Here is a 27,956-nt window from a genome sequence, read left to right on the forward strand (position 1 = left end):
GCCCACTGGCCAAACCCTGGAATGACCTTGGGCTCTTTCAGAATTCAGCCTCACTTTTCAGCAGCTGCGAGCTGAGTTTCAGGTTCCATTCAATGAACAGGCTCCCAGAGCCCCTTGTTAAACTCTTACACCAATGTGAAGGGGGCTCAGATGTTTCCTTGCCTCTCACACAGTTCATAATCTTGTCTCACATGCCATACGTAAAGGCTCGGAGAGACTTTTGAAGAACAAATATTTTTGCCCAGGGAAGGCAACAGAATTCACCACATGTCAGGAACATCCAAACATGTTTCTTAAGGGAGCGCAAACCCCAAGTCTAGAACGCCTTAAAAATGTTTTTTTAAAATTGAAAACATATTTTTTGGCATTGTTTCTGTTTTACAGGGTTTGAAATGGACCCACTGTTTGTTTTTCACAAACTTTCTGGTGACATTTTTAATAAAAAAATATAAATGATTGTTAAATAAGTGAACATTTTGATACCCATTTTGAAAATTATTTCAATAAAAAGATCACAAAAAATAGCAAAAAGGGTCTTTTTAAAAAAAAATTCATTTTTGAAAAAAGGCCAATTTTTACTAACAATTTTTTTCAAAAATATCTTTTTACCAGCTATACCCAACAATATGCTAGGGGTGCAGTCTGGCTCTGCACTATGGCATCGAGCCCTGGAAGTGAAAAGATTATACTAAAGCTAGAAGACAGAGCAATATCCAGATATTACAAACCCTGGTTCTCTTGTGAAAAAGAGATGGATCCAAGCCACTCAGCATTTGGATCCAGATCTGAATTTCCCCAAAACTTGGGGGTGTGCAGATTTGGTGTTTTAGTCAAGCCCACATCTTGCCTAAAAACTGACGCAAATTCAAGGTGGTGGATGGATTCTTGTTTTCCTGCAAACTAGTCCACACATCCTCATTTAAAAACACAATGTTTTGTCATACATCTGAGGTTATTTTAATGCAACTGAGTTAGGTTTTAAATGGCTTTCTGGGGAAAGCACTTAAGCACAATAAGCGCATTGACTGCATTAGATGCTTTCAATGTATGTGCAGATTACATGACAATTATATTTTCCATACATGTACACACTGTCGCATCATCAATATAATGCGTGATAAAAAAGGATGAAGAAACCATCAAGCCTATTGTGTCTCTTTACAGCATGGGCCTTTCATAGCACATAATGGGCCATCATTCAAACTGCTGGCAGATCAGAAGAATGGGACTTTCCTGCATTCAGGTATTGATTTCGTTTAAACAATGGCACGTTTAAAAACCAACCTGTTCATTTCCCCAGTTAAAGAGATGTCACAAAAAGAGACAAAAGCAAAGAAATTCAAAGCTCTCCTTCCTTTCCCTTTCACCTTGCCTCCTTTGCCCTGCTCACCAGGCCATGCAGCATGTGCTGTATGCTCAGAGCTGCTCCCCTGGCAGAGAACTGGCCTGTTTCAGTCTCCATGAGAGAAGATTACTGCTGAACTCCTGCCATTCTGAGCACATTCACAATTTAAAGTTTTTCTTTTGTTCCGTCAACACTGTAATTTGTCAGACTAAGGCTGCCTTAATCAGATATGCTCTTGGTTCATCTAAAATGGCCGCAGGTTTATTGAGCGCTGGGGATTGGGGCTGTAAATGTTGGGTTTTAGGGACTGTCAATCAATTAAAAGAAAGGGGGACCCAGAAACTGCAGAGTTCTGGAAGGTCTGGGGGCTGGCAGGAGACCAACCACTGTGCTCTAAGGGGAAGTAACAAACTGTTCCCTCTTGTTCTGAGGCAGAGCACCCAGCATAAGGCATATCTGGATAGTGTCTCCTTTACAACAGACAGCCCATCCAACTCCCAAATTATTGAGAACAGTACACCAAAGAGCACAGCTTTCCCTTGTAGAACATGGTCAACGTGATTGCTACCATTCTCTTAACAGGGCTAATGAATGCATGTCATTCCCTCCACCATGTTCTCTCTCCCCTTCATTATCTACGTTCCTCCCATCTTCTCTTCCATTGGTCTTCAGTGATCTCATCATTTGCCTTTGAGATAGCCACTATAACAAAGGTGAATAAAGTCAAACAGAAGGCAGGTCCTTCTGGGTCATCTCTTTTTTGCAAGAACTCTTTCCAGATTCCTGCAGTGTGTGGCCTTCTCCATCACCATTTAGTTTCTTGCACTAGAGTATTCAGTTCTTCACCCTGAAAATACAACCTGAAGACCAAAGAAAATGGGAATATTCTGGGATGCATTTCCAAAAAGACCACGTGTAGCGGCTCCTTCACAAACTACTGGTATGGTTGCTGCTGCTGTGATTCCAGTTTCTGTCTCCTCCATCTGCTTTTGCTTCTGCTATCTCCATGTATGAATTGCTTCAACTTCCTCTGCTGTTGCTGTTGCCTGATAATCTAGGCAGAGCCCAGCAACACGGTTAGGATTGGAGATGTCTTATCATTTCCTCTGCTGATTTGCAAGTCACACTTACAAGCAGGAGAGTTCTTTGATCACAGATAAAGCTAGCTGTGAAAAAATAGATGAAATAAAGGCATTCAGCGGTCCAATGTTGATGTCAGAAAGGCACCTTTCATGGCATGTAAAGGACACCTAGCAAAACCCAAGTGAAACTACCGACTAGAGACACTGGTGTAATTAAATTGTAAATAAATTACCTAGCAAAGCTTTAGATAAAGCTTAGAACAAACTCTTAACATCTCATTTCTTTTTTGGAATGTGACAGTTTCTCTTACATACAGGCTAGATTCCAACATGGACTCTGCACCCAGCTTAGACCCTGATATGGGTGGCCCAGGTCTTGGGTTAGGGTGCATAGGAGTAAGTGGGGCTACTCACCTGCTACCTCCCTTGCTGGAGGAGGGAGAGATGGGGAATGGGCCTTGAATCCCGATCCTTCACGGCATGGCAAAAGTATAGGTCAGTGTGACCCAGTGACCCCGTAGTGCCTATTGGCAGAGGGCACAGGGGGTGCATAGGGTTTTACAGGTATCTCCTGGGACAGATTGATGCACAATTGTTCACTGAAGGGTGGCACGTGAAGTCTCTACTGAGAGCCAATAGCCCCCTGGTTGTCACTGTAATGATATTAGGGTTCACTCAACAACAAACCAGCGAATGAGATAGGAATAAAACTTGTATTAAAACAAACTAAAGAGCTGTGGTGAACAGCTGTACACAACTGCACCGTGTTCTCAACCCCAGCTTCCGGGGCTCATCTCTAAATTCCTAGCTTCATAATACTGTCCCTTATGAGGGTGCGTCTCTAAATTATAATCTTCCACAAACATATCTCTACAGTCACAATCATTGAAAAATGTGTGTTCGGATAATAGTTAAGGGGTTCTGTATCTATACTGATAATTATGTTCTCAAGGTATTGGAGTTAAGTCAGGTCACCAGCAGGTGACATACTTTGCAGCTGTTGCTTTCAAGCAGAAGGTAATGGATGCCTATCTCTCTGTCTGGCTATTTGCATACTGTGTATTGAATCCCTCACAATGCATGCATACTTGCATATCGAGTCACACACAAAAGAAGAGCTTGCAAAATCTACAAGATAGGAAATCTACCAGAATAAAAAAACCCCTCTGTGTGTGTGCGTGTGTGTGTGTGCGTGCGCGCGCAGACAAAGAATTGTTCTCGTATATCTTGGATTGCAAAGTGACACACTGGGTCCTTCACTGAGGAGGCAAACTGACAGCATGTTTGCCTGTCTAATGAAAGGGGAGGCTGAGCCAGCCTGACTGTAAAGTGCTTCACTCTTATTCGTTATGTCTAGGTTCTAGAATGAGTTTATATGTAACCATTTGTTTCCAGTACTTCTACTTGCTGCTGCTTGAATCTCTGTGGGCGCTAAATTTAGGCTTGGTCTACGCTAAATTTAGGCTTGAAAAACCCACATCCCTGAGTAATAGAGTTATACCCACCTAACCCTGGCTTCTCCTATCAACACAGCAACCACCTCTCGGGGAGGTGGAGTACCCATGCTGATGGGAGAAGCTCTCCTGTTGGCAGAGGTAGTGTTTTCAGTAAGTGCTACAGCAATGCAGCTGCAGCGGTGCTGCGCTGTGCGTGTAGACAAGCCCTTAGATATGTTTACAGTGAAATCAAGTATAAATGCTGTGTGTTATGGAGCGGTGATCTGAGGTGCAACTGGTAAACTGGGGTGTGCTGTTTTTTGGAAGCAGCGGATCAGTGAATATGGTCAGTGTCCAGTGGACCAGGGACTAGACCAGGGGTAGGCAACCTATGGCACGCATGCTGCCTTCAGCACGCAAGTTGATTTTCAATGGCACTCACACTGCCCGGGTCCTGGCCACCGGTCCGGGGGGCTCTGCATTTTAATTTAATTTTAAATGAAGCTTCTTAAACATTTTAAAAACCTTATTTACTTTACATACAACAATAGTTTAGTTAGATATTATAGAAAGACCTTCTAAAAACGTTAAAATGTATTACTGGCACGCGGAACCTTAAATTAGAGTGAATAAATGAAAACTCGGCACAGCACTTCTGAAGGTTGCCGACCCCTGGACTAGACAGTCCAGGGAGCTGCTCGGAGAGTTTCAGATTTGGGGTGTGCTAATAGCTAACCTGTAAAGTAAGTAGGGTTGCCAACTTTCCAACTGCTAAAAATCAAACACCTTTGCTCTGCCCCCTCCTCCACGGCTCTGCCCCACGCTCACTCCTCTCCAGCTCCCCGCCCCCTGGCTCACTCCCTCCTCTCCTGGGACTCACCTGCTGGGGGGAGAGCCAGGCTGGGAGGAGTTGACACAGAGCCTGCCCACCTGCACAATCAGGAACCAGAGAGGTGTGGGGGGATCAGCCCCCATAGCAAGGGGCTGAGGCACAACAGGACATGGCGGGGTTGATCTCCGGCTCAAGGGGGCGGGGAGGGGGTCAGTGCCCATAGCAAGGGGACAGGCAGGGAGGGGTTGATCCCTGTAGTGAGGGCCGGGGCAATCGGGGCACGGCAGAGGCTGGTCCCTGGAGTGAGGGGGCCAGGGCCGGGCCAATTAGGGCATGGCTGGGGCTGGTCCCCAGAGCAATGCTCCAGGGTGAGTACAGGTTGGTCCCCTAGTGAGGGGCCAGGGCTGGAGCAGAAGAGGGAACAGGGAGACTCTCCCCCACCCCAGGGTGGCAGCACCTCCTACCTTTTGGACCTGGTCCAGAAGCCAGCCACTGCTCTGTCAGGCATCAGAAGCTCCTCCATGTGGCTCCAGCTGCAGCTGCTGCTCTTCCCGCCCCACAGTGGCAGAGGTTGGTTACTGTGGTGGACCAGACCAGCCAGGTTCCCTTTTTGACCGGATGTTTTGGTCAGAAAACGGACACCTGGCAATCCTAAAAGTAAAAGCAGGGACGTGTTTGCATTGCCCGGAGCTGGTGGAGTTGGGGACTGACCCACAGCAGGCACAGACATGGCCTCCTCATGCCAAGGGCAGCTGACAGCAAGGTGCCTCACAACTCTGGGTTCCCCCGAGAAGCGTCACAGGCTGCAGTACATTAACCCCTCCCCCCGCCCCGAGCCAGAGGAAGCAGGTGAGGTAATGTGACTCAGGTGTTTTCCTGCCTATGGTTCCTCCTGGGGTGATGTAGCTCCTACACCTCTGGGCTGTACTTTATATCATAGTGCAGTCCAGTGAAAGTAAAGGTGTTTCAGAATTACCGTAGCCCAAACTGTGATACATTTACTCTACGTGAAGCCCCACTGAAGTCAATAGGTGAAAATCTTGACTCCACTGAAGTCTATGGAAGTTTTACCATTGATTTTGATGGGGCCAGGATTTCACCCAATGCAGAGTGAGGTGCTGCCAGATATAAGGAAGGGTATCATATTCCAGTCCTCTGTTTTTAGATTTTTGACAGTTGTCATGATGGTGTTTCACTTGTTTTCATACCGTGTGTTCCAGAGAACAGGAGAGCAACACTCAAGGTGTTCTTATACATTTTATTGACAGTGTACATGTTGATATATAGTACATTACAATACTGACTGCTAGGTTCTTTATAAATGTATAGTTCATTTTAACTATCTTAAAATTTTCACAATAAAAATAATCAAATACCATGCCAACATTTTGTAACAAATTATCACATTAATTCCATTTGATTTTCATGACATACATCTCTGTACAAAGGACCCCATATCACAGTGCATAAGGTCACAGTCATTGAAAAAATAAATAACGTGATAAATAGATTTGTGCTATTTACAGTTTACAAAGTTGTCACTTTGATTTCAAACTGAGCAGCTCAAGAAATGTGTCATAGTATTAAAGAGGTACCGCACCTCTGCAGGGTGCATTGTAAATGCCTGAAAGTGTGAAATAAAGGTAAATTTAACAGGATCAGAAGTTATTTCATGGTATGGCTACATTGCAGTCGCAGGGTGCGACTGGCAGCTCATGCAGACGCACCCAAGCTAGCTTTAATCTAGCTAGCTCAGGTACCAGTGCAGCGAAGCCAGGGGGCAGCGCATGCTTCAGCTTGGGCTATACAAGCCCACCAAGAATCATGGGTAAATGACAGAGAGTCAACCTTCACTGAAGTGTGCACTGGTGCATTTTCATTGCTTCAGTACGTGAGCTAGCTAGATTAAAGCTAGCTCATGTGTATCTACAGGAGCTGAAACCACACCCCATGACTGCACTGTAGACGTACCTTCAGTGTTCACAAATAATGCCAAAGAGTCTGGCAACAGAGAAGACAGTGGGAGCCAAATTATGCCCTTGGATACACTGGTGTAACCTTGAACTAACTCCATGGACATTACTGTAGTTTCACAGGTGTAAATCCAGAGTAAGTGAGGGCAGGAATTTGGGCATAGCTTTGTTGCACAATTTGAGCCATTTTGAACATAACTGCTGCCACGTTAGCAGGTTTATTTCTTTGCATGCAGAAATAGTATATGGATAATGGGCATAATCTTGCTGCAACAATCCTCTGAAAAGAAGAGGCTCAGGGTGTAGATTTTTTGGAGGCTTCCTGTCTGACTCTGATACATTCTGATACCTTTACATACTCTTACTATACATCAACCACCACATTTGCCTTTCAAGTTTACCAAGATCATCTCAAAGATCAACAGACCTAAGATTCTATACATTCTTTGTGCAGAAATAAAAAGAAACATGATTAATTACTTACCAGCAATCGCCTTTAAGGTAATATGAAAATGACACTAGTTTCCCATTACCATTTGCTTCTTTCAGACAGTATTATTATTATTTGCATTTCAGAAGTATGGTAACATGCAGAACATGTGATACATGAATGGCCATGTTCATCACCCATTTGAGCGAATGTCACGGGTGCTACACATACCACCAGTTTCAATGCACAGATGTGCAGGATCTTACTGTTTTCCCTGGGAAAAAGCTTCAGGACTCCACACATTGGTGCACTGTGTTCTGCCATGGGTACTATGATGAGGCCAGTACAGTAAAAGCTACTGGAAACAGATAAATGCAGGTTCAAGATGCCCCCTTGGAAAGTTTTTTAATATGTGCATATTTTGCTCTCAATATTTTAGCGGTGATATGTTAGAAATTATAATGTACACTTGGGCTTATTTGAATGGCATTTTTTCTTTTCTTTTCAAATGGAGCATTGATCACTTGGGTACAGTTTTTCAAAAAAGCTGAAAACTGGTTTTGGTGCAGCACTGCTGGAACTAAATTCCTTAGGAAGCCTGCAGTTAGCTAACATCAATCCTGCCACTCTGCACATTTAGAACAAGTTAGAGCTCCGGCTTAAAGAAATAAAAACGAAAATATATATTAAGTACTCATGTACACATTTTTAAATTTCTTTTTAGTGTCTGATCACATGTAAGTGAAGGATATTAAGCCTGCTACTACAGAATTTTATGTCTCAAGGTGCTGGATTATTTAATAGCAAGATTCTTTGGTTCCACCTGGGAATGCATTTCATTCAGTGTTGCCTTAAATTACACAAGAAGCTCAGAGGTTTTCCTTGCCAGGCAGTGCTTATAAACTCCACTGAGAACACCTACCCAGGTTACAAATACATGACATACCATTTCAATCAACCCAGGAATGAGCTTTGCGATGGAAAATGACAAAACTAACAGGTGAGAAACTTGTGCAACTAGAACAAAACATGTGAAGAAGAAATTGAAACAAGTACATGAATTTTAAGCTCATTCACAAAGGAATTCAAATGGAAATTCTGTATAATTAGAGTGTAAAAATAACACTAGGAAAACTGTGGTGTTTTCTCTTAAATATGAACATGATCCTTAATAAATAAAACCCAAACCAATAAAACTATATATAAATAAATAAAATAAATAAATAAATAAAATTGGCACACTAATGATGACTGAGCTAAGAGGAAAATGGCCACTCTGCTGTACATGGGGGAAAACTCACGTGTTCTTCCAGGCTGGATTGCAATCAAAGAGCAGCGCTCAGATCATCAAATAGTCACAATCAGCCTAAAGCTAGCTTTTAAGTTTAGGTTAAACAATTCAGGGCCTGATCCAGGTAATACTCCCAGTAAAATCAGTGGGAGCTTGGGATGCAGATTCCCACTGCAGAAACAGGCCCTAAGTTACAAAATTTTATAAACATAAACACTACAGCATATGTGTGAATTCCTAGCCCCATTGAAGTCAATGACAAAATGCCCATTGATTTTCACTCGGGGAAACATCTGTTAGTCTATAAGGTGCCACAGGATTCTTTGCTGCTTCTACAGAACAAGACTAACACGGCTACCCCTCTGATACTTGACACTCGGGGCAGTTCGTCCCATGACTTGTCACTGTGCTACTTTGAAGGAGTCGTAGAGGAAAGGAACTGTTCTGCAGTCAACAGGTCCTCAGTCTGCTTTCCTTCCCTTTTCATTGATAGTTTACTGCATTTTGGGGGTAACTCTTTTCCTTACACCTGCTCCACTGAAGACAAATGACTTTTCATGTCTTACAGATTGTGAAACACTTAGAAAGGTGCACAATTTGTCATGAGTTTTAAAAACAAGGGGGAGAGAGCAAGTTCTGTAATTTACAGCAATGTAAATCCACAGTGACTTCTGCAGGGGAGTCTACAAAATACGAGATGGAGAGGAAATGAAAGTGATACAAAACCCAGAGACCATGATCTGTTGTTTATTTAGGCCCCAATTCAGCAAGGCACTTAAACACTTGCTTAACTTTAAGCATGTGGCCAGTTTTACTGAAGTCAAGCTTTGCTGGATTGAGAATATTTTTTTCTGGAGTAGTACCATTTTTCAATTATATTTTCTTGGCAACTTTTGTATCACATTAACAGTTTCCCCTCTCACATCCACCAGTTTTCACTCATGCACTAAACATTAACTATATTATGCAAAAACACAACAAATTCCAGACTCCGCTAGCTTACTCTCTGCCATGATTAATAGAACAAACAGATGCAGATTTTTACATACACAATGTGAACAGATGTGATTTATAATTTTGCCAATTCAGGGAGGCAAACATGAATCCCTGCTTTTATTTTTTACTGGAAAGCTCCCAAATGTGTCGTGTTTTTCAGAACATATGAGTGATTTTTTTTACATTCAGAAGGCACAAGTATAATATTATTGGTATGATATATATCATCTTGAAGATATTTAGACAGTATAAAACAAGCAGCTCCTGACCATCAAAACAATTTTTCTCAGGCCGCTCAGTTTATCTGCATGGCTTGGAATATATTGATTTCTTTATTTTTGTTTATGGATAAAGTGTATAGAGAGAAATCTTCAGAGTAAACTAATTTACATGACAATTTTTCATCAAGGCCCTGATACAGCGCATAATACTTCTTTGGCAAAGTATATATCCCTGCTCACCTGGTCCCGTTAGACGAGACTTTTATCAATAATTATTTCTGGTAAGCAAGGTAGATTATCTGTAATATTATAAATGTTAGACATGAGGCTGAGCCCTGGGGTTCAGAGTCAGAATTGATTCAGAATCCAAATATCCTCCAAATTGAAGGGCGGAAGAAATGGGTCAGTTTTCTGGTTGGGCCCATTATAGAGATGGGACCAACCTGTGAAATTTGGGTCGAACGTTTTGTTTTGGGACAATCTCTGGTTAGGACAAAATATAACAGATAGCTGTAGAATGGGTTAACTCAACCATGATAACAGCATCCTTTTAGGCAGCATAATTCTAATCCATATTAGCACACCCAGTAATTCCATGCCTGGCTGTGTAGCGTGTTTAGGACTGGCTGGCAGTTAACCAGCACAAGATCTTTAGTCTTTTGAGGCTTGCTTGGCTCCGAAATATCCAGATCCAATCTGCTTTTCTGTCTTTGAGCCCATAAATGTGTAAAATGGTGCAACTTGTTGCTGCACAAATCGCTGATGCCTCAGCTGATCACTAGGGGCTAGACTGTAACTTGGACCATGCTCCTGTAGTTTAGGAATCCCCATTATGCCCCACCATGGGCTACCTAGGAGTTGCATCTGAATATGAGAGGGTGCTGTGAGCTTGCTACTCCCCACTACCCACCCGGCAGTAAGTAGGTGGGGAGATAATGGAGCCTTGACTCTGCTCTCCCATGCCAGCCAGCCCATACGAGCCAATATAAGGGGCATAATAAATTACTACCAGAACAGGACAATTATCCTCCTGGAACGGAAGGAAGAAAAAGGGGCAGGAGCTGTGTCCTGGAGGCACAATCTAGCCCTGGCTTGCAGCCTTTCTACAATATAAGAATAACACAGGTGTGCATAGATTCCACCTCTTCCCACGTTAAACCACTGTGAAGGTATTTTAAATGCCATTACATTTGCATCCCAGTGACTTACACATACTGGTCACACTTGCCTATTTGATAAAGCCTCTTAATCAAATGCCATTTGTTGCCATCTTTAGGATTGGTGAGTTCAACCACTTGCGTGAGGGGGAAAACTCAAAAACGTAGCTTGGTTACTAATACTGACGTTTGTAACAAAGAACAGTAAGACAAATAACAGATATGTTGCCCTTTTTCTTGAGGACTGTGTTGAAAGGATCCCATTCCTATTAAAATTCAACAGCAAAATACATTCATTAATTGGTACCCCCACACACGTCAAAAAATAGCCTTAATGATAACACATTGCCTGGGGTAATTAAGGTGGTGCATGCAATTTTGCTTGGAAAGGAATTATTGGTCACATATTAGTCAGATAAATTTAATATATGTAAAGGGACCTCTCTAATCAATTTTATTTCCTAAGGATTTAAAGTATTTTTGTTGACAAATAATGGGCATCTTGATATATAATCTTAAGTGCAAAATATTAATGCATTTAAAATGCATCAAATCTTTAGTAATCTGATAGATGTTTTGCTATATAAACATTAAAAAAATAAAAAATAAACCTATGTATAAAGTTAATTGTGCTTCTTTAGAAACCTTATATATTTTGTTCATATACAACTTTAAAATACATTTTAGAGTTAAGTAGCAGTTTCAAAATATGTTAAATTCTTTTGATGAATCTTCTTTGTAACTCCACTTCGAACTGGGACATTACACAGTTTTGGTAATGTTACTCATTATTCTGAGCCAGATTCTGTTCTCAGTTATGCCCAGGAAAATTCAGAGTTAATCTTTTAATCTAGATTTATACAGGTGCAAAGAAAATCAAAATCTGGTTCTGTGGGGTTAAAATAATTTGGCTCTAAAGTAAGACAAGCTTTAAAACTTCCTGCATACAATCTGATCAAGGAGATAGTTCCCATGACAGACTTAGTCTTGTTAGAGTTGTTTATTATATGCATTACTTAGTGTTGGGTACCCATCTCTATTAAGTTTGTGGTTACAAACAAAAACAAAACAAAATGGAGAAGATGCAGCAGCTTCTAGATTAATATACTAATAATGAAATAAATTCCCCCCCAAATCCCTGATGCATCATATTGCAAGAAGGTCTGGAATGTGTTCATGTTCTATTTTTCAGATAACAATTGCCACTAGAAACTGAGCGCCCCGTTGGGCGTTAATCTTTTAGTTTCTTGTAAAATTACAAGTGGGCTTACTAGTACCAATGCAAAATGTTACTTACAGGCTTTAATATTCCACAAAAGTAAGACTATTTTGCACATATATTCTCTTTTGAAGATTTCAGATTCTATTACTCTTAGTGTGCATCATCAAAAGTGATACGATATTAACCATTTTCTCTTCTTTCTCTGTAAAATTGTTCATGTGTTCTTCACATGTTTTAAAAAAAGAGTGATTAAATATTCAGAAATCACCAACAAAGGCTTATAAATGTCAATGCAGTTCCTCTATAAACAGAGCACTTGAAGGGGAAAAAACATATGTCCACAACAGTGCATGCCATGTTATGTGCATCGGACTTTCTGGTCCTGTAGCTCCGATGCTTTAATGGAGTCAAGAAAAGTTCTGAGCCAGCCTCTTCTTCTTCCATGGGCAGTAAATGTCAAAAAAAGAGAGAGGAGAGTTTTTTCTAGTCTTGTTCCGATTGACTGTGGTGCATTATTGTCTACATAAGGAGAATGAAAACCACAGCAGAACACCATGAAGATTGGACTTTTGATCGCTCTGCATGAGATCCACAAGTTGGATGACTGAACAGCAATACCCAAAGAGGAAAATGCTTTGGTTGCCTTGAGCTAGCATGTTAAAAGAAAGGTTTTTTTTCCTTCCAGGTAAGTAAAAGTGCTTGTTGGATGACAAAGCAGGAAAGAAAATCAGATTACTGATGAGAAGGTAGAAATGTAAAATATCTCCTATCATTTATAGCACAAGGAATAAAGAGTATGTCAGCCTCTCTCATGGTTGTGGCTTGTTTTAAAGATCTTCTCGGCACATTGGAAAGTTGACAAAGGTGAAGACATTAAACTCTATCAATACAGAGAAACACAGGAAAATGGTATAAAGAAACAGCACGTAGAAGCCTAGTTTCTTGTCAAGTTTCCATTTATTTATATGGATTCCACCCACCTGCAAGTATACAAAGTGTTAGTTAATGGAGTCTCAAAGGACACAAATGCTACAAGCTTCAAATGAGGTCTATTTGAATCTGCTGTCCTTAAACATGCTAAAAATGCAATCTTGGTATTTTACAGATCAAAAAGGACAGTGTTCATTTTTTCAGATAGAGATAAGGCACATAACGGATCGAGTTAAACATGAGGGCTTAATTCTCAGCTAGATTAAAGCCTCTTTACACTGCTCTAACATATAAAGCAGCCTTTAGTGGCTGTAACTTAGGGTGTGTTTACATTGCAACTGGAGGTGTCCTTGGACAGACATACAAGCACTAGCTTTGATCAAGCTCACTTGCTAAAAACAGCAGTGTAGCCATGGCAGTGCAGGCGGTGACACAAGCTAGCGGTCTGAGATCCTAGGTCAGAGGTGGTGCTAGCCCATTGGGAGCCCTAGGTAGGAATAGCGCTGTCTCTGTCTTAGATAACATTCAGGCAGTTAGTCCATGCTGCCATGTGCACTGCTGTGGCTGCACTGTTATTTTATAGCATGACAACTGATCACAGCTAGTATAGGTATGTCTACACATGCTGCAGCATAGATGTACCGCAAGTGAGTGGTATATTTTCAGAACCCTTCACAGGGTCTGAGCTCGGCGAAGAGCTTTTAATGTAACTGAGAATCAGGCCCATAAGTGTATAGTTTCAATATACTCTGAGTCATGCAGCTCCCATTAATTGCTTCAGTCTAAATTATCAGGTAAAAGAACCTTCAGTGCTGCCCCCTAGATCTACTATGTTCTCTGGCCCTTACAGAATGTTACTTCTTTCAATAGCTGCAGAGAAGCCGAGAACATAGTATCAAAGGTGGTCAGAAGTAATGAGAGTTAGATGGCTTGTTCCTTCATACAGACAGTTTGCCAAAATATATGCCACTCAAATTGTATTGTGCAAAGACATTGGCCAAAATTTCCAAAACCTGGGTGACTGGCCTAAAGTTAGGCCCCTAAATCCACATTTAGGCTGACATTTAGGGAGAGAGTTATGGGAATGTTCAGAAACTTTTCCATTCAGATAACACTGCTTCAGCTGTGTCAGAAGCCTGGTCATTCTGCCCATAAATACCCTGTGGACACCTTTGACAATAACGTTTAGATACCTTCCCATACCTGGCCAAACTGCTGGACAGGTGGGTGGGGGAGGGGAAGATTTATGACACAATACAACACAACTGTTGTCTTTTAAGATATTATTGGGACATTTGCTTCCCAGTGTGGCAAAGATGAGTACCAGTGTTGGTGTCTACTGAGGGTTGGGCTGGAAAGAGATTATGTCCATACATGTCACTTGTGAGATGCATTGGCAAGTTAATTGTATATTGACTAGGGTCTGATTTTTGCAATACTGGTCATCCTACCACCAAATTTAGTGTGTCATTGGTACAACACATTGGTAAGCTACAGACACGATGCAGAAATGTGAGGTCTATGGTGATGACCACATTCTCTATGTAGTCTCCACTGGGAGTCTACAGTTTGAGAAACACTGTTAGCAAAGTGTTAACGAGGATGGATATTTACACTTTCAGAGTCTGGTTCTGCCTACATTAGGCTCAATGGGAGTTTCGCCACTGACTTCAATGCATTCCAGTGCAGGCCCTAGATGCATTGGAACTGACTTCAGACCCAAATTAATGTTTCACTTACCAGGCCCTTTGTTACAAAATAAAGGCCCAGTCCTGAGAGGTACTTAGTTAGCTTCTCCTGGGAGCTGAGGTCCTCAATTCTCACTGAAATAAATGGGAATTGAAGGTCCTCAGTGCCCCCACTGGGTGCTGAGAGCCTGATTTAATGCCCACTGATGTCACTGGTTGCTAGATCAAGCTCTATATGAACAAATGCTAGTCAGAATGGTAAGTACTTCCAGTTTCTCCTGCTGCTACATGCAAAGTAAATACATGTATCAAATTATGACATGAAGTGAATACTCAACTGGGTCATATTTTAAACCACAGAAATACTTACAGTAAGAGCTACAGAGCCCAGCAGAAGCACAACTGAATAGACCAGTCCCTTGCTATTTATCTTAACCTGTGAAAATTAGACATAAAAGAGAACTTTAAAATGTTTAGGACATAGTAAGTGCAATAGAAAGTTAACTGCCTCTTGACTTAGCACATTTTCTATTCTATTTTAAAGTAATGTCTAAAATTTAAAATGAGGGGCTTGTCTGCGTGACGGCGTTCCGCACTCTACAGGGGTATGATTTCTGAAGTGCACTAACATGGTGTGCATTAACTGGCCTGTGTTGACCCTGCTCAGGTGCACTAAAGGTTTCCTAGTGTGCCTGCACTACATTAAAGTGCACTAGGGGTCTACATGGCCCAATTAATGTGCAATATGTTAGTACACTTTAGAAATCACATCACTTAGTGCTCATTGCTTCACTGTATTGACAAGCCCCCATTTACCATTTTTAAACAACATAAATCCTAGATGTTTAATTCATGGCAAAAGTTACAATAATGGGAGAACAGCATGTTTAAAAGAATCAGAACAAATGTGTAAATAATCAGTCTTGCTGAACTAAACCCCCTCAGCACTTGTATATTGCCTTTGGTCAATAACTCTCAAGGAGAGTAAGCCTTATTATCCTCGTTTTACAAACAGGTAAACTGAGACATGGAGAGCCAAAGAGATTCGCTCAAAGCTGCACAGTTAGACAATAGCAGAGCCAGGAATAAACCCAATTGCTCATATTCTCCTGCCACCCAATACAATTAACTCACATCGAAAGCAATGGGAATTAATTGCATCTTGTGACAGGAAAATTGTTTGCATGTCTCCCTGTTCTTTGGCCAGGAAATAACCTCATGTCTTATTTAATGACTAATGAAAATGCTTAACATTTTTACAATGTTTTCTTCTGAAAACAAAACACACAAAAAATTTAAACAATTAAAAAAAAAAAATATATATATATATATATATACGTACCACTGATCCATAATCAATCAACATAGTTTGCATGCCCCAGGGTACTCCAAGGCCTACTAAAATGTCAAATACATTGCTCCCTATTGTATTGGATACTGCCATGTCACCGAGACCTCGGAAACAAAAACAAACAAACAGTAATTCTCAGATCTAAACAACACACAGGACAAACATTCTGTAACAAGGCTGAGGAGGAGGGAGAGAGAGAAAGAGAATGACTGTTGAGTAGCTTTGCAATGTAAGCTGACACTTTAAAATTAGCTAACTAAGCACTCGTGCAATCCCCACATGGGCAATTTGCCAAGTACCTAAGATCAAAACGTACTTTGCGTGACATTTACGTAACCTTTTAAAATAAAAAAATGCTCACAACCAATATACTTTGTGCACGTATCATCCTTGAGGGGTGAGCAGAAATTGTTTGGTGTTTGAGTTTGATGCCAATTAAAAAAAACAAGTTGATAAGCTTTGTCCTGTTTTCTCTGTAGTCCCAGGGCAAAACTGGCCATGAGCTTCATTGTAGGAAGCTGTGTGTGGTCTGTCTTCGTCTCTTGGGATGTGCTCTGGGGACGTGGGCTCTAGCTAATTTGAAAGGCAGTCGTGAAAGGGGCTGAGCAGCATGGGAGCTGAGGACATTCAGCACTGAGCAGGAGTGGGCCCTTATGTGTGTGAGCATCAAGCTCACTTTAGAAATTTCATTTTTTAAAAACAACCCCAAACAATAATAAAATAGGAGAATAAAGTGTGAGTGGGTGGTAAGGTCACCAGAACCTTGTTCTTACTGAATCTCTGTCTCCTGTGCTCAATATTAGCTGGTGACTGATTCTGATACCATAATAATGGTGGCCGGAGTGCTCACCCCAATTTGTTTCTCTCTCAAGTACCTGCTTAGTTATCTGTGCTATTGCCAAATCCACAAAATACGTGCCAGGAAGGCGGGAAAGATCTAATATTGTTGGAAAGTGCCCTGCAGATAAGATCAGCTTTGTGGTGAACTTTCAAGCCCGTGAGAGACTTCCAGCTGGATCACATGCACGACCTCTGCTCCCAAGGCCTGGCCTGACACAGTGGGACATGGTCAGTAGCGCAGACTGTCCATCCCTGGGATAGCCTCGGGATTTGTGTTTATGGTGACTTGCAGCTTCCCTTCACTGTCAGGGCACACCTGCATTTGCCCTTTGGGAAACCCTTTACTAAAGTGCCATGCAAGGCCCACACATGTTACATGGGAGAATCAGGGATTCTCCATCTGCCACTTCACCAAGCTGTTCCTTGCCTGATATGTGGTGATGTTCTATTGCAAAATTTTGGCCCACAGAAATCAATAGTAAACTACAAATAGAATATTAACTGGACTGTGAAATAACTAAACTAAGCAGATATCTTTTTTTCCTCATTGATTACTCATTTAACATTTTGAGTTAAACTTATGGTAGAGACTCTAGTGAACAGAGATAAAGAATGATAGCATTTATCTTCTGTACAGGTTCAAGCATTATGAAGGCATTACACTGATCATTTTAGCACTCCCCCCCCCGTATTTCCTCTACAGATCTACTGACTCTAATATCATACACAGAAGAAACCAATTTTAATGGGCAGTGTCCCAGAACAGTTTTTAACACAGCTGATCTATTTTTGTGAGATTTTCCTGCATGTAATTCTTAATATGAAGTGGAGAATGGATGATTTTTAATATACAGTTCTTTTTTATTAGGCATATCCAAAACATTTAAAAACAGATTGTGTGAACTGTATAGCTCTTACAGTTATAAATGAAACATTTTAAATATGTTCATGCAGTTCACATCATTCAGATGTGGGACACTACTGGCTCCTGGTGGCTAGTTTAGGGCTTCAGAATTCTTGAAGCCTGTAGGCAGCCTGGAGAACAAAGCCATCCTTTGGCATTAAGGGCTGTAGGAGTTGGAATACTGCAAAATGCTATTATTACTATCTGCTCCTTTCTCAGTGTGATACAAATGAACACACTCGTGCTTGTTTTAAGCAACAATGGTAAAGGATGTGTCCATAAATATTTCTCATGTAAAAAAGGAAAGCTTTAAAAAAAAAATCAAAAGCTCAGCCATGTAAATATGAACTGGAAAAATCTTTGGCCTTTTAAATCGGAAAGTTAAACTAGACATAGTTAAGGTTCATCTTTCCCTACTCAGTGTTAATATTCATAGAGCCAAAAGGAAGATGCTGGCTGTCTCTAGTTGGACGAGGAATATGTTTGAAGCAAGTTAACTTTTGTTGTGCCTTTCTCCCCCAATATCTTTCCCCATCAACTTAATTTGAAATCAATGCAAGTTTTACATGCAGGACTTAGGATATGATCCAAAAAGCAAACCCTTTTTCTATGCACCTTTTTGGTGTACAATCCTATTTTTATGGCTGATCTTTTCTAGTGTAGCTCATGTGTATGTTACATCTTTCTGATCTGACTGATCTATGCTGCATATGTGAGGTCTGGTTGCTGAATGAACTGCCAGAACATTATGCAATTTCTCCTGATGTTCCATGCCTCTTGGATGTAATAAATGTCCCGTACTCGTAACCAGAGATGTAACAGTGCGGGAACCTTTTTTTTTTTTTTACAGCACCAAGCAAAGTGGGGCCCTGGTCCATGACAGGGGCTCCTAGGTGCTATCGTAATTCAAATAACAGTTTGAAAAAACCTGCATATTACAGAAGCAAAGCATGAAATTGTTGGAACACTTGAACAGAAATGATACCTTGTCTTGCTACTATTAAGCTGGCCATGCAGTCTGGTACGCTCGTTCCTGCAGCTAGGAAAGTAATGCCCATGATAACGTCAGGGATCCCCAGAGTGTATCCAATTATAGTAACCTGCACAGTAAGCAAAAACAGCCATTTAAAATAATTGGGAAGTCTCTCTTATTCTGATATTGTATTTCCAATACAATTGTGATTCACTCTTCACTTTAATTTCTGGATGTGGCCGTTATGACAGTTACACACACACACACACACACACATTTCTATGAGGAAACAAAATCATAGCAACAATCTGACTAAAAGCCTCCTACTAGGAAACAATAAATACTTGTAGGCACATTCTTAAGGGTTTTATGAAAGCCATTTAAAGTGCTCCACTTTATACATTTGTAACAGGATGTGCTGGCCCCTTAAGGGCACTTACAGACCGGTGCAGCCTGTTCTTATGTTCTGCCTGGAACAATGGAACGCTGGGTGGTTCCCAGGTCTGAAGGTTGCTGAACAGTTGGCAGCAATGCAGGCTGGGAAGAGGGAAGAACGAAGAACTATAAAAGAGCTCCCTTTGCCATAGTAAGAGAATGGCTTGGGAAGAAGTGAGACCTGTTCTGAGGGTCTTGACAGAGACACTCCTAAAGGGAACAGAACATGAGTCTCTCTAGACAAATGGCCCAGCTGCAGCTTTGGAAGAGCCTAGGGAGAGACGGCAGCCTGCAATGGGGATCCCAGTAAGGATGGGAGGAAGGGTCTCAAGGGGGGAGGGGGGGAGTGTTAAAATACCCTGAAAAAGGGGCCAGAAAGAAGGCTTAATAGCCAGCCACCTAAGCAAGCCTAGGAAGTAGCCTGTGGGAAGAGTAAGAGTGAAGCCGGAACATTTGAGACTGGAGCAGACAGCTACTTCATTGCTCAGGGGATTAGGGCTGGAGCCTGGGTAGAAAGGGTGGCATGGATTCACATAAACCTCAGTGCTGCCACCTTGAAGTATTGTGCTGGCACTCCTACAAGAAAAGCCTATTTGTAGATCCGTGCAATCAAGGGGCTCTTTTTGGAACCCCTGCAGTCAAGGGGAAGAGTTCCCACAGACTCTTAAAAGCAGGCAGTGGCCCAGAAGCCAAAAGTGTTTGCTTGGACTCTTTTTTTTGTTAGAGTTGTGGTTACCCCAGAAGGGATGGGGTCTTTTTTCTAACTTAGCCAGAGGATTAAATTAAGTTATCCGATCACTAAGACATTTTCCCACTGAAAGGGCAAGTAACCATGGAGACATTGAGGCATGGACACATCTTGAAAGAGATCAGAGACACTGTTACAGCATCTCTGAACACATCCTACTTTTGGTCTTTCCACAAAACTCCCACTGTTTTCAACAGAAGTTCTGAAAGTGGAACCAGGGTAGAGAGGTCTTACTGAAGTACAGATGCTATGAAGTTGTGGCAATGTGGTACATCAGCAAGAATGAATTGTTGGAATATGAATCTCTCAAACAGTTTTTGCTACATATTATAAAATCAGGGGAAGAGGGTTTTATTTTATAATATAATACTTTAAATACTAACTTAAGGGAAAATACTGTATCCAAGTGGAAATGGAAAAATAAAATAATCCCCAAATGTATAACATACTGACAGAGCTATCGGTATGCATCCCGGACAAGTAAAGCTGTGTCATATAACTCACAAGCCTCAAGCAAGTCATGAAGATCAGCTGCTCATAAATGAAAATGCTTCCAAAAGGTCACACAAAACTGTTACATATTTCATTTTCCAGGGTACGTATTATGAAAGAGTTAGATTTTTTCATTTTACTGATTTTTAATTGGAGGAAAATATAGGCATGTGAACGCTTTATCTACCCTGCCATTGACCTACCAGTCCTTCATCAGTACTAACATAACTTCTCATTAGCTTTGCCTCTCTTTGAATAGAAAAAAGATGCCTTTTTAAACTTCCAAAAATATTTTTTTAATGACAAAGAGTCTAATTTGAGCTACTTTACTATTCATGTCTCTTCTGAGTGAAAATGTACATTTTAGCTATAAAAACTGAGGGAAAATAAGAGTGAATCACCTGGACTAGCGTTTAAAGTAAGTGTGTTTCTGAACGGATCATACCTGATATATCTTCATCAGAGCCTACATTTTTGCACATGTTAAGAGCAACTGAAAAGATGTATGGGTAACCTCTATGGCACTCTTACTAAGAAGGATAATAATTCTTGCGACTAATATAGTCCATTCCACCCAAAGCATTTTACATTTAGTGTATCTGATCCTGCACCCCTTACTACTCACCTGAGTTACTGTGTGAGTATATTTCAAGATCAGGCCATAGGGCCATATTTTTAAAAGTATTAGGTGCCTAAAGACACAGATAGGCACCTAGTGGGATTTTCAAAAGCACCTAAGCCCTAACTCCCAATATTAGGAAGTAGGCACTGAGGAACTTTTGAAAAAAATCACACTAGGCCCCCATCTGCATCTTTAAGTGCCTACCTTTAAAAGTATGGTCCAAAAGTACTGTCCAGAAGAGAGACTAGCACATAGGTCAGATATTAGAATAACTACTAGATGGCACACATCCCAATGTGGCTACGTTCTTCTTCACCTAAAACAAACTGGGATTGGAGCTGAAGACGTTCTCCATCTGGCCTGTACATTTCATTTCTTAAAAGAAGGTTTTGTTGCATCCACTTACCATCCACACCATAAAATAGGAGAACAAAGCAATCCACAGAGTGGATAAAATGAATGTCAGCATAAAAAAGTTCTCCCAACGTGGTTTGTTGCAGTTTGGAATGGTACAAAAGAGCAGGAATAGCAATGGCCACGTGACAATCCATTTGACTTTGTTCATTTTTCCATCTGCAGAAAGAAAGGAAAACAACCTATTTAACTTTCCGGTTCCTGCCGCACCACGTCCAGTTACACATGTATGCACCCTACGTGGACAGAGGACAAAATAATAAATAGGCTTGGTTGCAGCTGTGCATTTTGGTTTGACGGTCATTTGTGTCCCTTGCCCCATGCCCGCAATTTCTGTCTCTCTTTATAATATGGCGAGTTCTGCCCTTGGATGCATGTGTAGGGTTCTCACTGATTCAAACCAGACAATGTACATATATCCAATGATGAAATTGAGCCACAACGTATTGCTCTTTTGAATTTAAAACAGAAGGCTGGTAGTACTGCCCTTTCAAGGGCATGTTATCTTACCATTAAGCCCCTCACCTGAAATAAAAAGCAAATTACAACTTTTTTTTAAAGGAACAGTGTAAAAAAATGCCCACTTCTGTTCAATATCAGTGAACGTTTTTAGCTGATATAAAAACAGACGCTGGCCTTCATTCTGAGCTGTGCCTGTGAAGGATCTAGTGCTAGAGAATTTGCAAATCACAGTTTACTATCTGCATAACAATACACTCACTCTTGCTTCACAGACAAGACATATGAAATGCCAATGTTTCGAAAGTGTGAAGTGTTGCAAATGTGCATGTAAATTTAAATTATTGAGATCAGAGGCAAGCTACAGGATTTTCACAGACTATGGATTATATTCATATCCCTTGAGACATTTTTCAAGCATTCTACAAGTTTGTTTTTTGGGCTGACAAATGAGGGGCACAGTCAAGTGCCCTTTATGTAGTTTTATTTTGGGTATATTTAAGCTAGCAGGGGATTTCTTGATGCTTGAAACAGTATAAATGCCCTGATCATTGTGTGTACAAGATCTATACAAATGTGCTGTTTTGAAACAGATGGATAATCACACCAAAGGAAAAGAATAAAAAAACAGATACATCGCCACTGCAGTCAGAGTTACACCACTGTAAAATGGGTGTAAGTGAGACCAGAATCTGGATCAATGTCCCTCAATGCATTCTTTAATGAAGCAAATATTAGTTGCAGAGAGAGCAACAAACAATATTATGCTGCCTTTAGCTTTAAAAGATAGTAGTAATGCTGAAACTCCAGCTTTCCAGTGCTTACATGAGCCTGCGCTGCAATGAAGACAGCTGGACCAATGCTTTGTAATAGGATTTCTATTTTTTGTCATAGAAATGCTATTAGTTTAGGCCTTGATTTAGCAAAAGTAGTGGAAAGTCAATGTGAACATTCATGGTTTAGCACAGGGATCTCAAACTCAAATGACTAGGAGGGCCACATGAGGACTAGTACATTGGCTCGAGGGCCGCATCAGTGATGCACCCCCCCCCCGCTGCCTCCAGGCATGCCCCTACTCCATCCCTTCCATGAGGCCCCGCCCCACCTCTTCCCACCCCTTCCCCGCCCCCATTCCAACCCCTTCCCCAAGGTCCCCGCCCCAACTCCGCTCCCTCCCTACCCCTATTCCAATCCCTTCCCCAAATCCCCACCCCACCCCTGCCCCTTCTCCGTCTCCTCCCCTGAGCGCATGACTCCCCGTTCCTCCCCCTCCCTCCTGGAAAGCGCTAAGTGCTGCCAAACAGCTGTTTGGCAGCAGGAAGTGCCTAGAGACAGGCAGAGGAGCAGGGATGCTGCATGCTGGGGGAGAGGGGTGCTGGAGGAGGGGAGCTTGGCGGCCGCAGGAAATAACTCTGCGGACCGCGTGTTTGAGACCCCTGGTTTAGCATGTCTTTAGGTGCTTTGTTGATTCAGGACCTTAAGTAGGATCCCTGTCAGGGTACATGCCCTCAACAAAGAAAATGAAAGACAGCAACTGCAAATGCCATACTTGTTATCTAGCAATACAGGGATCTCTTCTTACCCATGTGACAGGGAAAACATGCCAGTCTGATTCTACTCTAGTGTAAATCAGATCTAAGCCCAACGAAGTGTTCCACCAGTGAGAGATCAGAATCGGGTCCTTAGCTTTTCCAGTAATTTAGTGAGACAGTTGCCCACTCATCCTGCAGTTGGAGGATTTTTGCTTCATTAAAGAAAGCATCCAGAAACATTAGTCTGGATTCTGGTCTAACTTACACAAGTTTTACACTGGTGCAACCAGGGCCACCCGGGGAGGGGGTGGGGATGGGGGCGCAAATGGGGCAATTTGCCCCGGGCCCCACAGGCGGTCCAGGACTTTGACGGCATGCATTTTAGCAGCGGGGGGGGGGGGGGGGAGGGCCCTTCAGTCGCTCCAGGTCTTTGGCGGCATTTCGGCGGCAGGAGGCCCTTCAGTGCTGCTGAAGACGCAGTGCGACTGAAGGGCCTCCGGCCACAGAAATGCTGCCGAAGACCCAGACCACCGCCAGGTGAGTACAAGCACCACAGCTCCCCCATTTTGCCCCAGGCCCCCTGAATCCTCTGGGTGGCCCTGGGTGCAACTGACTAACACAGAGTTACTTGTGAATTACACTAGTGTAGCTGAGAGCAGAATAATTCCTGTCTTGTTTAAAGTATTTTAATCTTTTTCAAATCCATATGCTCTGCACTGAATATAAGAAGCTTTGGGAGCCGAACATTCCAAAGAGACAGTGCTACAATGAAAAGTCATATTAATTTTCAGTATATTCCTCTAATGCTGTATGTCCCTATTTCCTCACAAAGGAGCTTTACAGACTTTATACTTGCAGGAATCACTTTCCCATTAAAACGTGGCCATCTCTAGGTGAAAGATAACAGGTAAACAACACACAGCACAACGGTGATGAGAAGGGAATATTGGTCAATGCCCTACTTTAAAAAACATGTTATAAGATTTGCAATATCCACATATAGCAGACAGGAACTCAGTTTTAAAGTCTCACCCAAAACCCTCACACTTGGTAAACCACACAGTGTGATGCTGGAAGACCAGGTGCTAGCTCATGCCAAAGTCTCCATGTCTCAACTGAACACTGACAAATGCATAGCTGGAATCAGTCTGGCTTGCCTGTGTGTTAGTATTTTACGTCAGGTGTTAGAATGATAAGAATGTGTTTAAGCTTTATTGAATGCATGTGACTTGCTGCATGCATTAATCTCACTGGTAACATCTGTATCTCATACTGTAAGGCAGCATTTGAGTGGTTGTATTGTGAGCCTCTGTGACTATGTAAATCACCAGACAGGAGAGAGACATTAAATTAGTGTGAAGGGCTGCTCATCAACAGAAAGTTTTACATCCTTCCCAACAGGAAAGTTCCATCAACACCAGATGTTAAGAGGATAAAATACTTTGGTGTTCTGCTCTCCCCCAACCCCATGAAGATGAGTCATGCAAGTGGATTCCTCTGCCCTCCCCAATCAGCTGAGTTTGCAGCTCAGAGCACATGTTAGAAGGGAGATAAAAACCCCAGACAAAAGGAACTAGGTCTCTCTATGCTGCTTGGTCGGGGAGGGGGAGACAGGGGAAGGGATAGTCTATAGCCTGGGATAGTCGTAAAGAATATATAGACCTGGCTGAACATAGAGGCTTCTATTACCTTTTGAAACTTAAGATTGTAACTCATCTGTGTGTATATGTTTACCTGCTTTCACCTTGAAAATAGCTGTTTCCTTTTCCTATTTCACAAATCTCTATATAGTTTATTACTGAATTGGCTACCACTGTTGTCTTTGGTGTGAGCTCTAAAGTGCCATTGACCTAGGGTAAGTGACTGGTCCTTTGGGACTGGGAGTAACCTGAATATTGCTGTGATTCTTGGTGTAAGGGACGATCTATCATAAAGGTATGCTCACCTGTGTGGCGAGACAGATTGGCGTACCGATGGGACTGTCTATGGCTCCATGTTTAGGCTCTTATAGTACCTGAGGAGTTTACACTTGACAATTGGCTGGCAAACTCTAAGTATAGAATTCACAGCCAATTTGGGGTTTGTGCCCTGGTTCCTAACAATCTGCCCTGAGGCTGGTCCTCATACTCTTGAGCTGCTGCAGGCAGCGTTACACGTGGAACTCAGTTTTATCTAACTTAGATGGGCCAAAGGCTGTGATGACACTGCCAGGAGTCAAATGCACTGTTGGAGCTTAGGTATTTCAAACTTGATATGCAGGCCACTGAATCATTTCTTCTGGGAATGAAGGAGGAGCAGGTAAGCAGGAAGAGTGCATTATTCAGTGTATTACTGAGTAACTTAAATTAGGGACTGCCAGACACAGTCAAACCAATGGTCCATCTACGCTGGTATGCTCTCTGACAGTGACTTGTACCAAATGCTTTTTAGAAGAAAGTGTCAAAATCCTCAAAAAAGGACAATTATGGAGGAAGCTTCTTTCTAACCCCAGGTAGTTAGTGGTTGAAGCCGGAGTCTCGAAGCATGAGTGTTGACACCTCTTATAAATGTTTATCCCAATTGGTGATACCACAGATATTCTTACTAATTCACATAAATCTCAGCTGTAGGACTGGTTGAGAAACAGGAAAGATTTTGTAGACCTTTCTGCAATTTCTTCCTCTGTTTTTCTTTGAAATTTTGAAACTTGAAGAAAAAATGCTGGCCATCCCCACTCTAGTCCTTTTTTGAATTCTACCAAGCATTTCACTTCAGTGTAACTGGTGGCAATGAATTCCACTGGTTAATTATAAATTGATCCATATCCTCAGCTGGTGTAAATTAGAGTAGCTCTACTGAAATCAATCGAGTTGTGCCCATTTACACCAATTGAGGAGCTGGCACTCTGAGTGTGTTTGCTTTTTAAAAAGTGTTTCATTTTATCAGTTTCAAAATTTGTTACTTTAACTTTTTAAACAAAACAGTCTTTTTCCACTAATGAAAACAGATTTTAAGTTCCCTTTCTCCTGGGTCCTAATTACACTATATAATTTACAGCTGAGATTTAGGACTAATTATCATCAGTAATATTTAATTCAAATTTTGATCTTAAGTCATGTAGTAATGAGGAGTGTACAACTCCACGTAGGAGCTCTTGTACTAACCCAAGCAAGAAGTATAATTCTGCAACAAAATGATGTTATTCTCAAGGGCTAAGGATTGATTGGACTAGTGTATGAAATTTAGTGTATGTAAATTAGCCAATCAGCCTAATTTGTTTCTAAGAGTCTACTGCATGCTAGGCACTTAACAAATGAATATGTTACAAATATGTAACAAATGAATATGTTACATCCCTACTGCGGTACCGATCATGGGAGCCAGAGACACAACCCAAAAGATTCAGACTAGAGCTGGTCAGGAATTTTACGTTTGACTGTTTATTGATAGAAAATGCCCTTTCAGAATTTCAGTTTTTCAGAGTTTGATCTGCAAAACTGTTAGGTTTTTATTTTTCATCCTAAACTGGAAAATTGTATCCAAAACCTCAAAAGTTTCAGTGGGATAAAAATTCTGTTTTCCCTGCCAGTTCTACTTCCAACAAACAGATCTTTATTACAGCCTCTCAGAGATCACTCTGCCTGCACCACGATTGGATCCAGCATGTTACACTTCCCAGTGTATGCCATGACTGGGTTTCTTAAAAGCTCAGTCCACTACAATGAAGACAGATAAATTCTTCACGTCAGGGACCTACAAAGACAAATTCTGCTGTCCATTACAATGGAGTTACTCCAGATCTACAAAGGAGAGAATGCAACAAAAATAAATAAGTTATTGAGTGGAGATGCTCAGTATATCTGTTGTTTGTTCCACTGTTTGTTTGATTTTTCTTATTACTGTCTATTTTGTTACCACTTCTTTGAGCAGAGAACAGGCTTCCTATAGCTTTTTTTTTAAGCGATGGATAAAACATAAGTGGTACTTAAAAGAAAGTCATAACCTGTTACTTCGCCATCCCTTAATGTGGACCTTTGGACTGAAAATTACAAATATAAATCCCGTCACAACAGGGACCAACATCTTTCTTACCAAGGAGGAGAACAATTGGCAAACACAGACATTTCCCTGTCTAATTTATGAAAAATCAGTCTATATTTTGCATCATGTGAATCGGCACAGACATCTGTGCTGTGATAGAGAACAGCAATCCAAAGTCTGATTGCAAACAGAGACACATATGCAGCCCAAAAGAGGAAACAGAATTTTCGTCACAACATATTACTTTTAGGTATCTTTGTCTTGTGGTTATAGCTCTGTTCAGTTGGTGGGTTACCAGTGGAATGACCTAGAGCAACATTAAATCTGCAAGCTTTAGTTCCAAACCTGTCTGTTCTTAATATTGTCTTTCAAGATGCCAGTGCCATAGGATAATGGGTAGGATTTGCTAACGTCCTTGGACAGTAGCTCTATATTTTTAGTTCTGGAAAAAAATTATCTTCACAAACATACTATTTCCTTATAGTGAATTTAGGACCCATCCTGTGCAACAAGGAGTTCTAAATTTCCATTAGGTCAATGGGAGTTCAAAACAATCCACACTT

At 41.4% G+C, this 27,956-nt stretch overlaps 1 protein-coding gene across 6 annotated transcripts in view; it reads right to left on the minus strand.

The window, feature by feature from the left end:
- Nucleotides 1-5,270: 5,270 nt before the first annotated feature.
- Nucleotides 5,271-27,956, minus strand: part of SLC24A4 (solute carrier family 24 member 4) — an 80,579-nt gene continuing 57,893 nt past the window's right edge. For 5 of the 6 annotated variants that reach the window (XM_039538028.1, XM_039538027.1, XM_039538025.1 and 2 more), the window contains 5 exons: nt 21,375-21,541; nt 18,684-18,798; nt 15,946-16,058; nt 14,974-15,039; nt 11,396-12,965 (listed from right to left, as the gene is read on the minus strand). In XM_039538028.1, the coding sequence (XP_039393962.1) occupies nt 12,813-12,965; nt 14,974-15,039; nt 15,946-16,058; nt 18,684-18,798; nt 21,375-21,541 (614 nt within the window). In that variant the 3' untranslated portion in view covers nt 11,396-12,812. Of the gene's footprint in view, nt 5,347-11,395; nt 12,966-14,973; nt 15,040-15,945; nt 16,059-18,683; nt 18,799-21,374; nt 21,542-27,956 lie in introns of those variants that run through there. The other variant, XM_039538029.1, reaches the window with a different exon arrangement.

Source organism: Mauremys reevesii, linkage group 4 (genome assembly GCF_016161935.1).
Source record: "Mauremys reevesii isolate NIE-2019 linkage group 4, ASM1616193v1, whole genome shotgun sequence".
In the NCBI taxonomy this organism is placed as follows: Eukaryota; Metazoa; Chordata; order Testudines; family Geoemydidae; genus Mauremys; species Mauremys reevesii.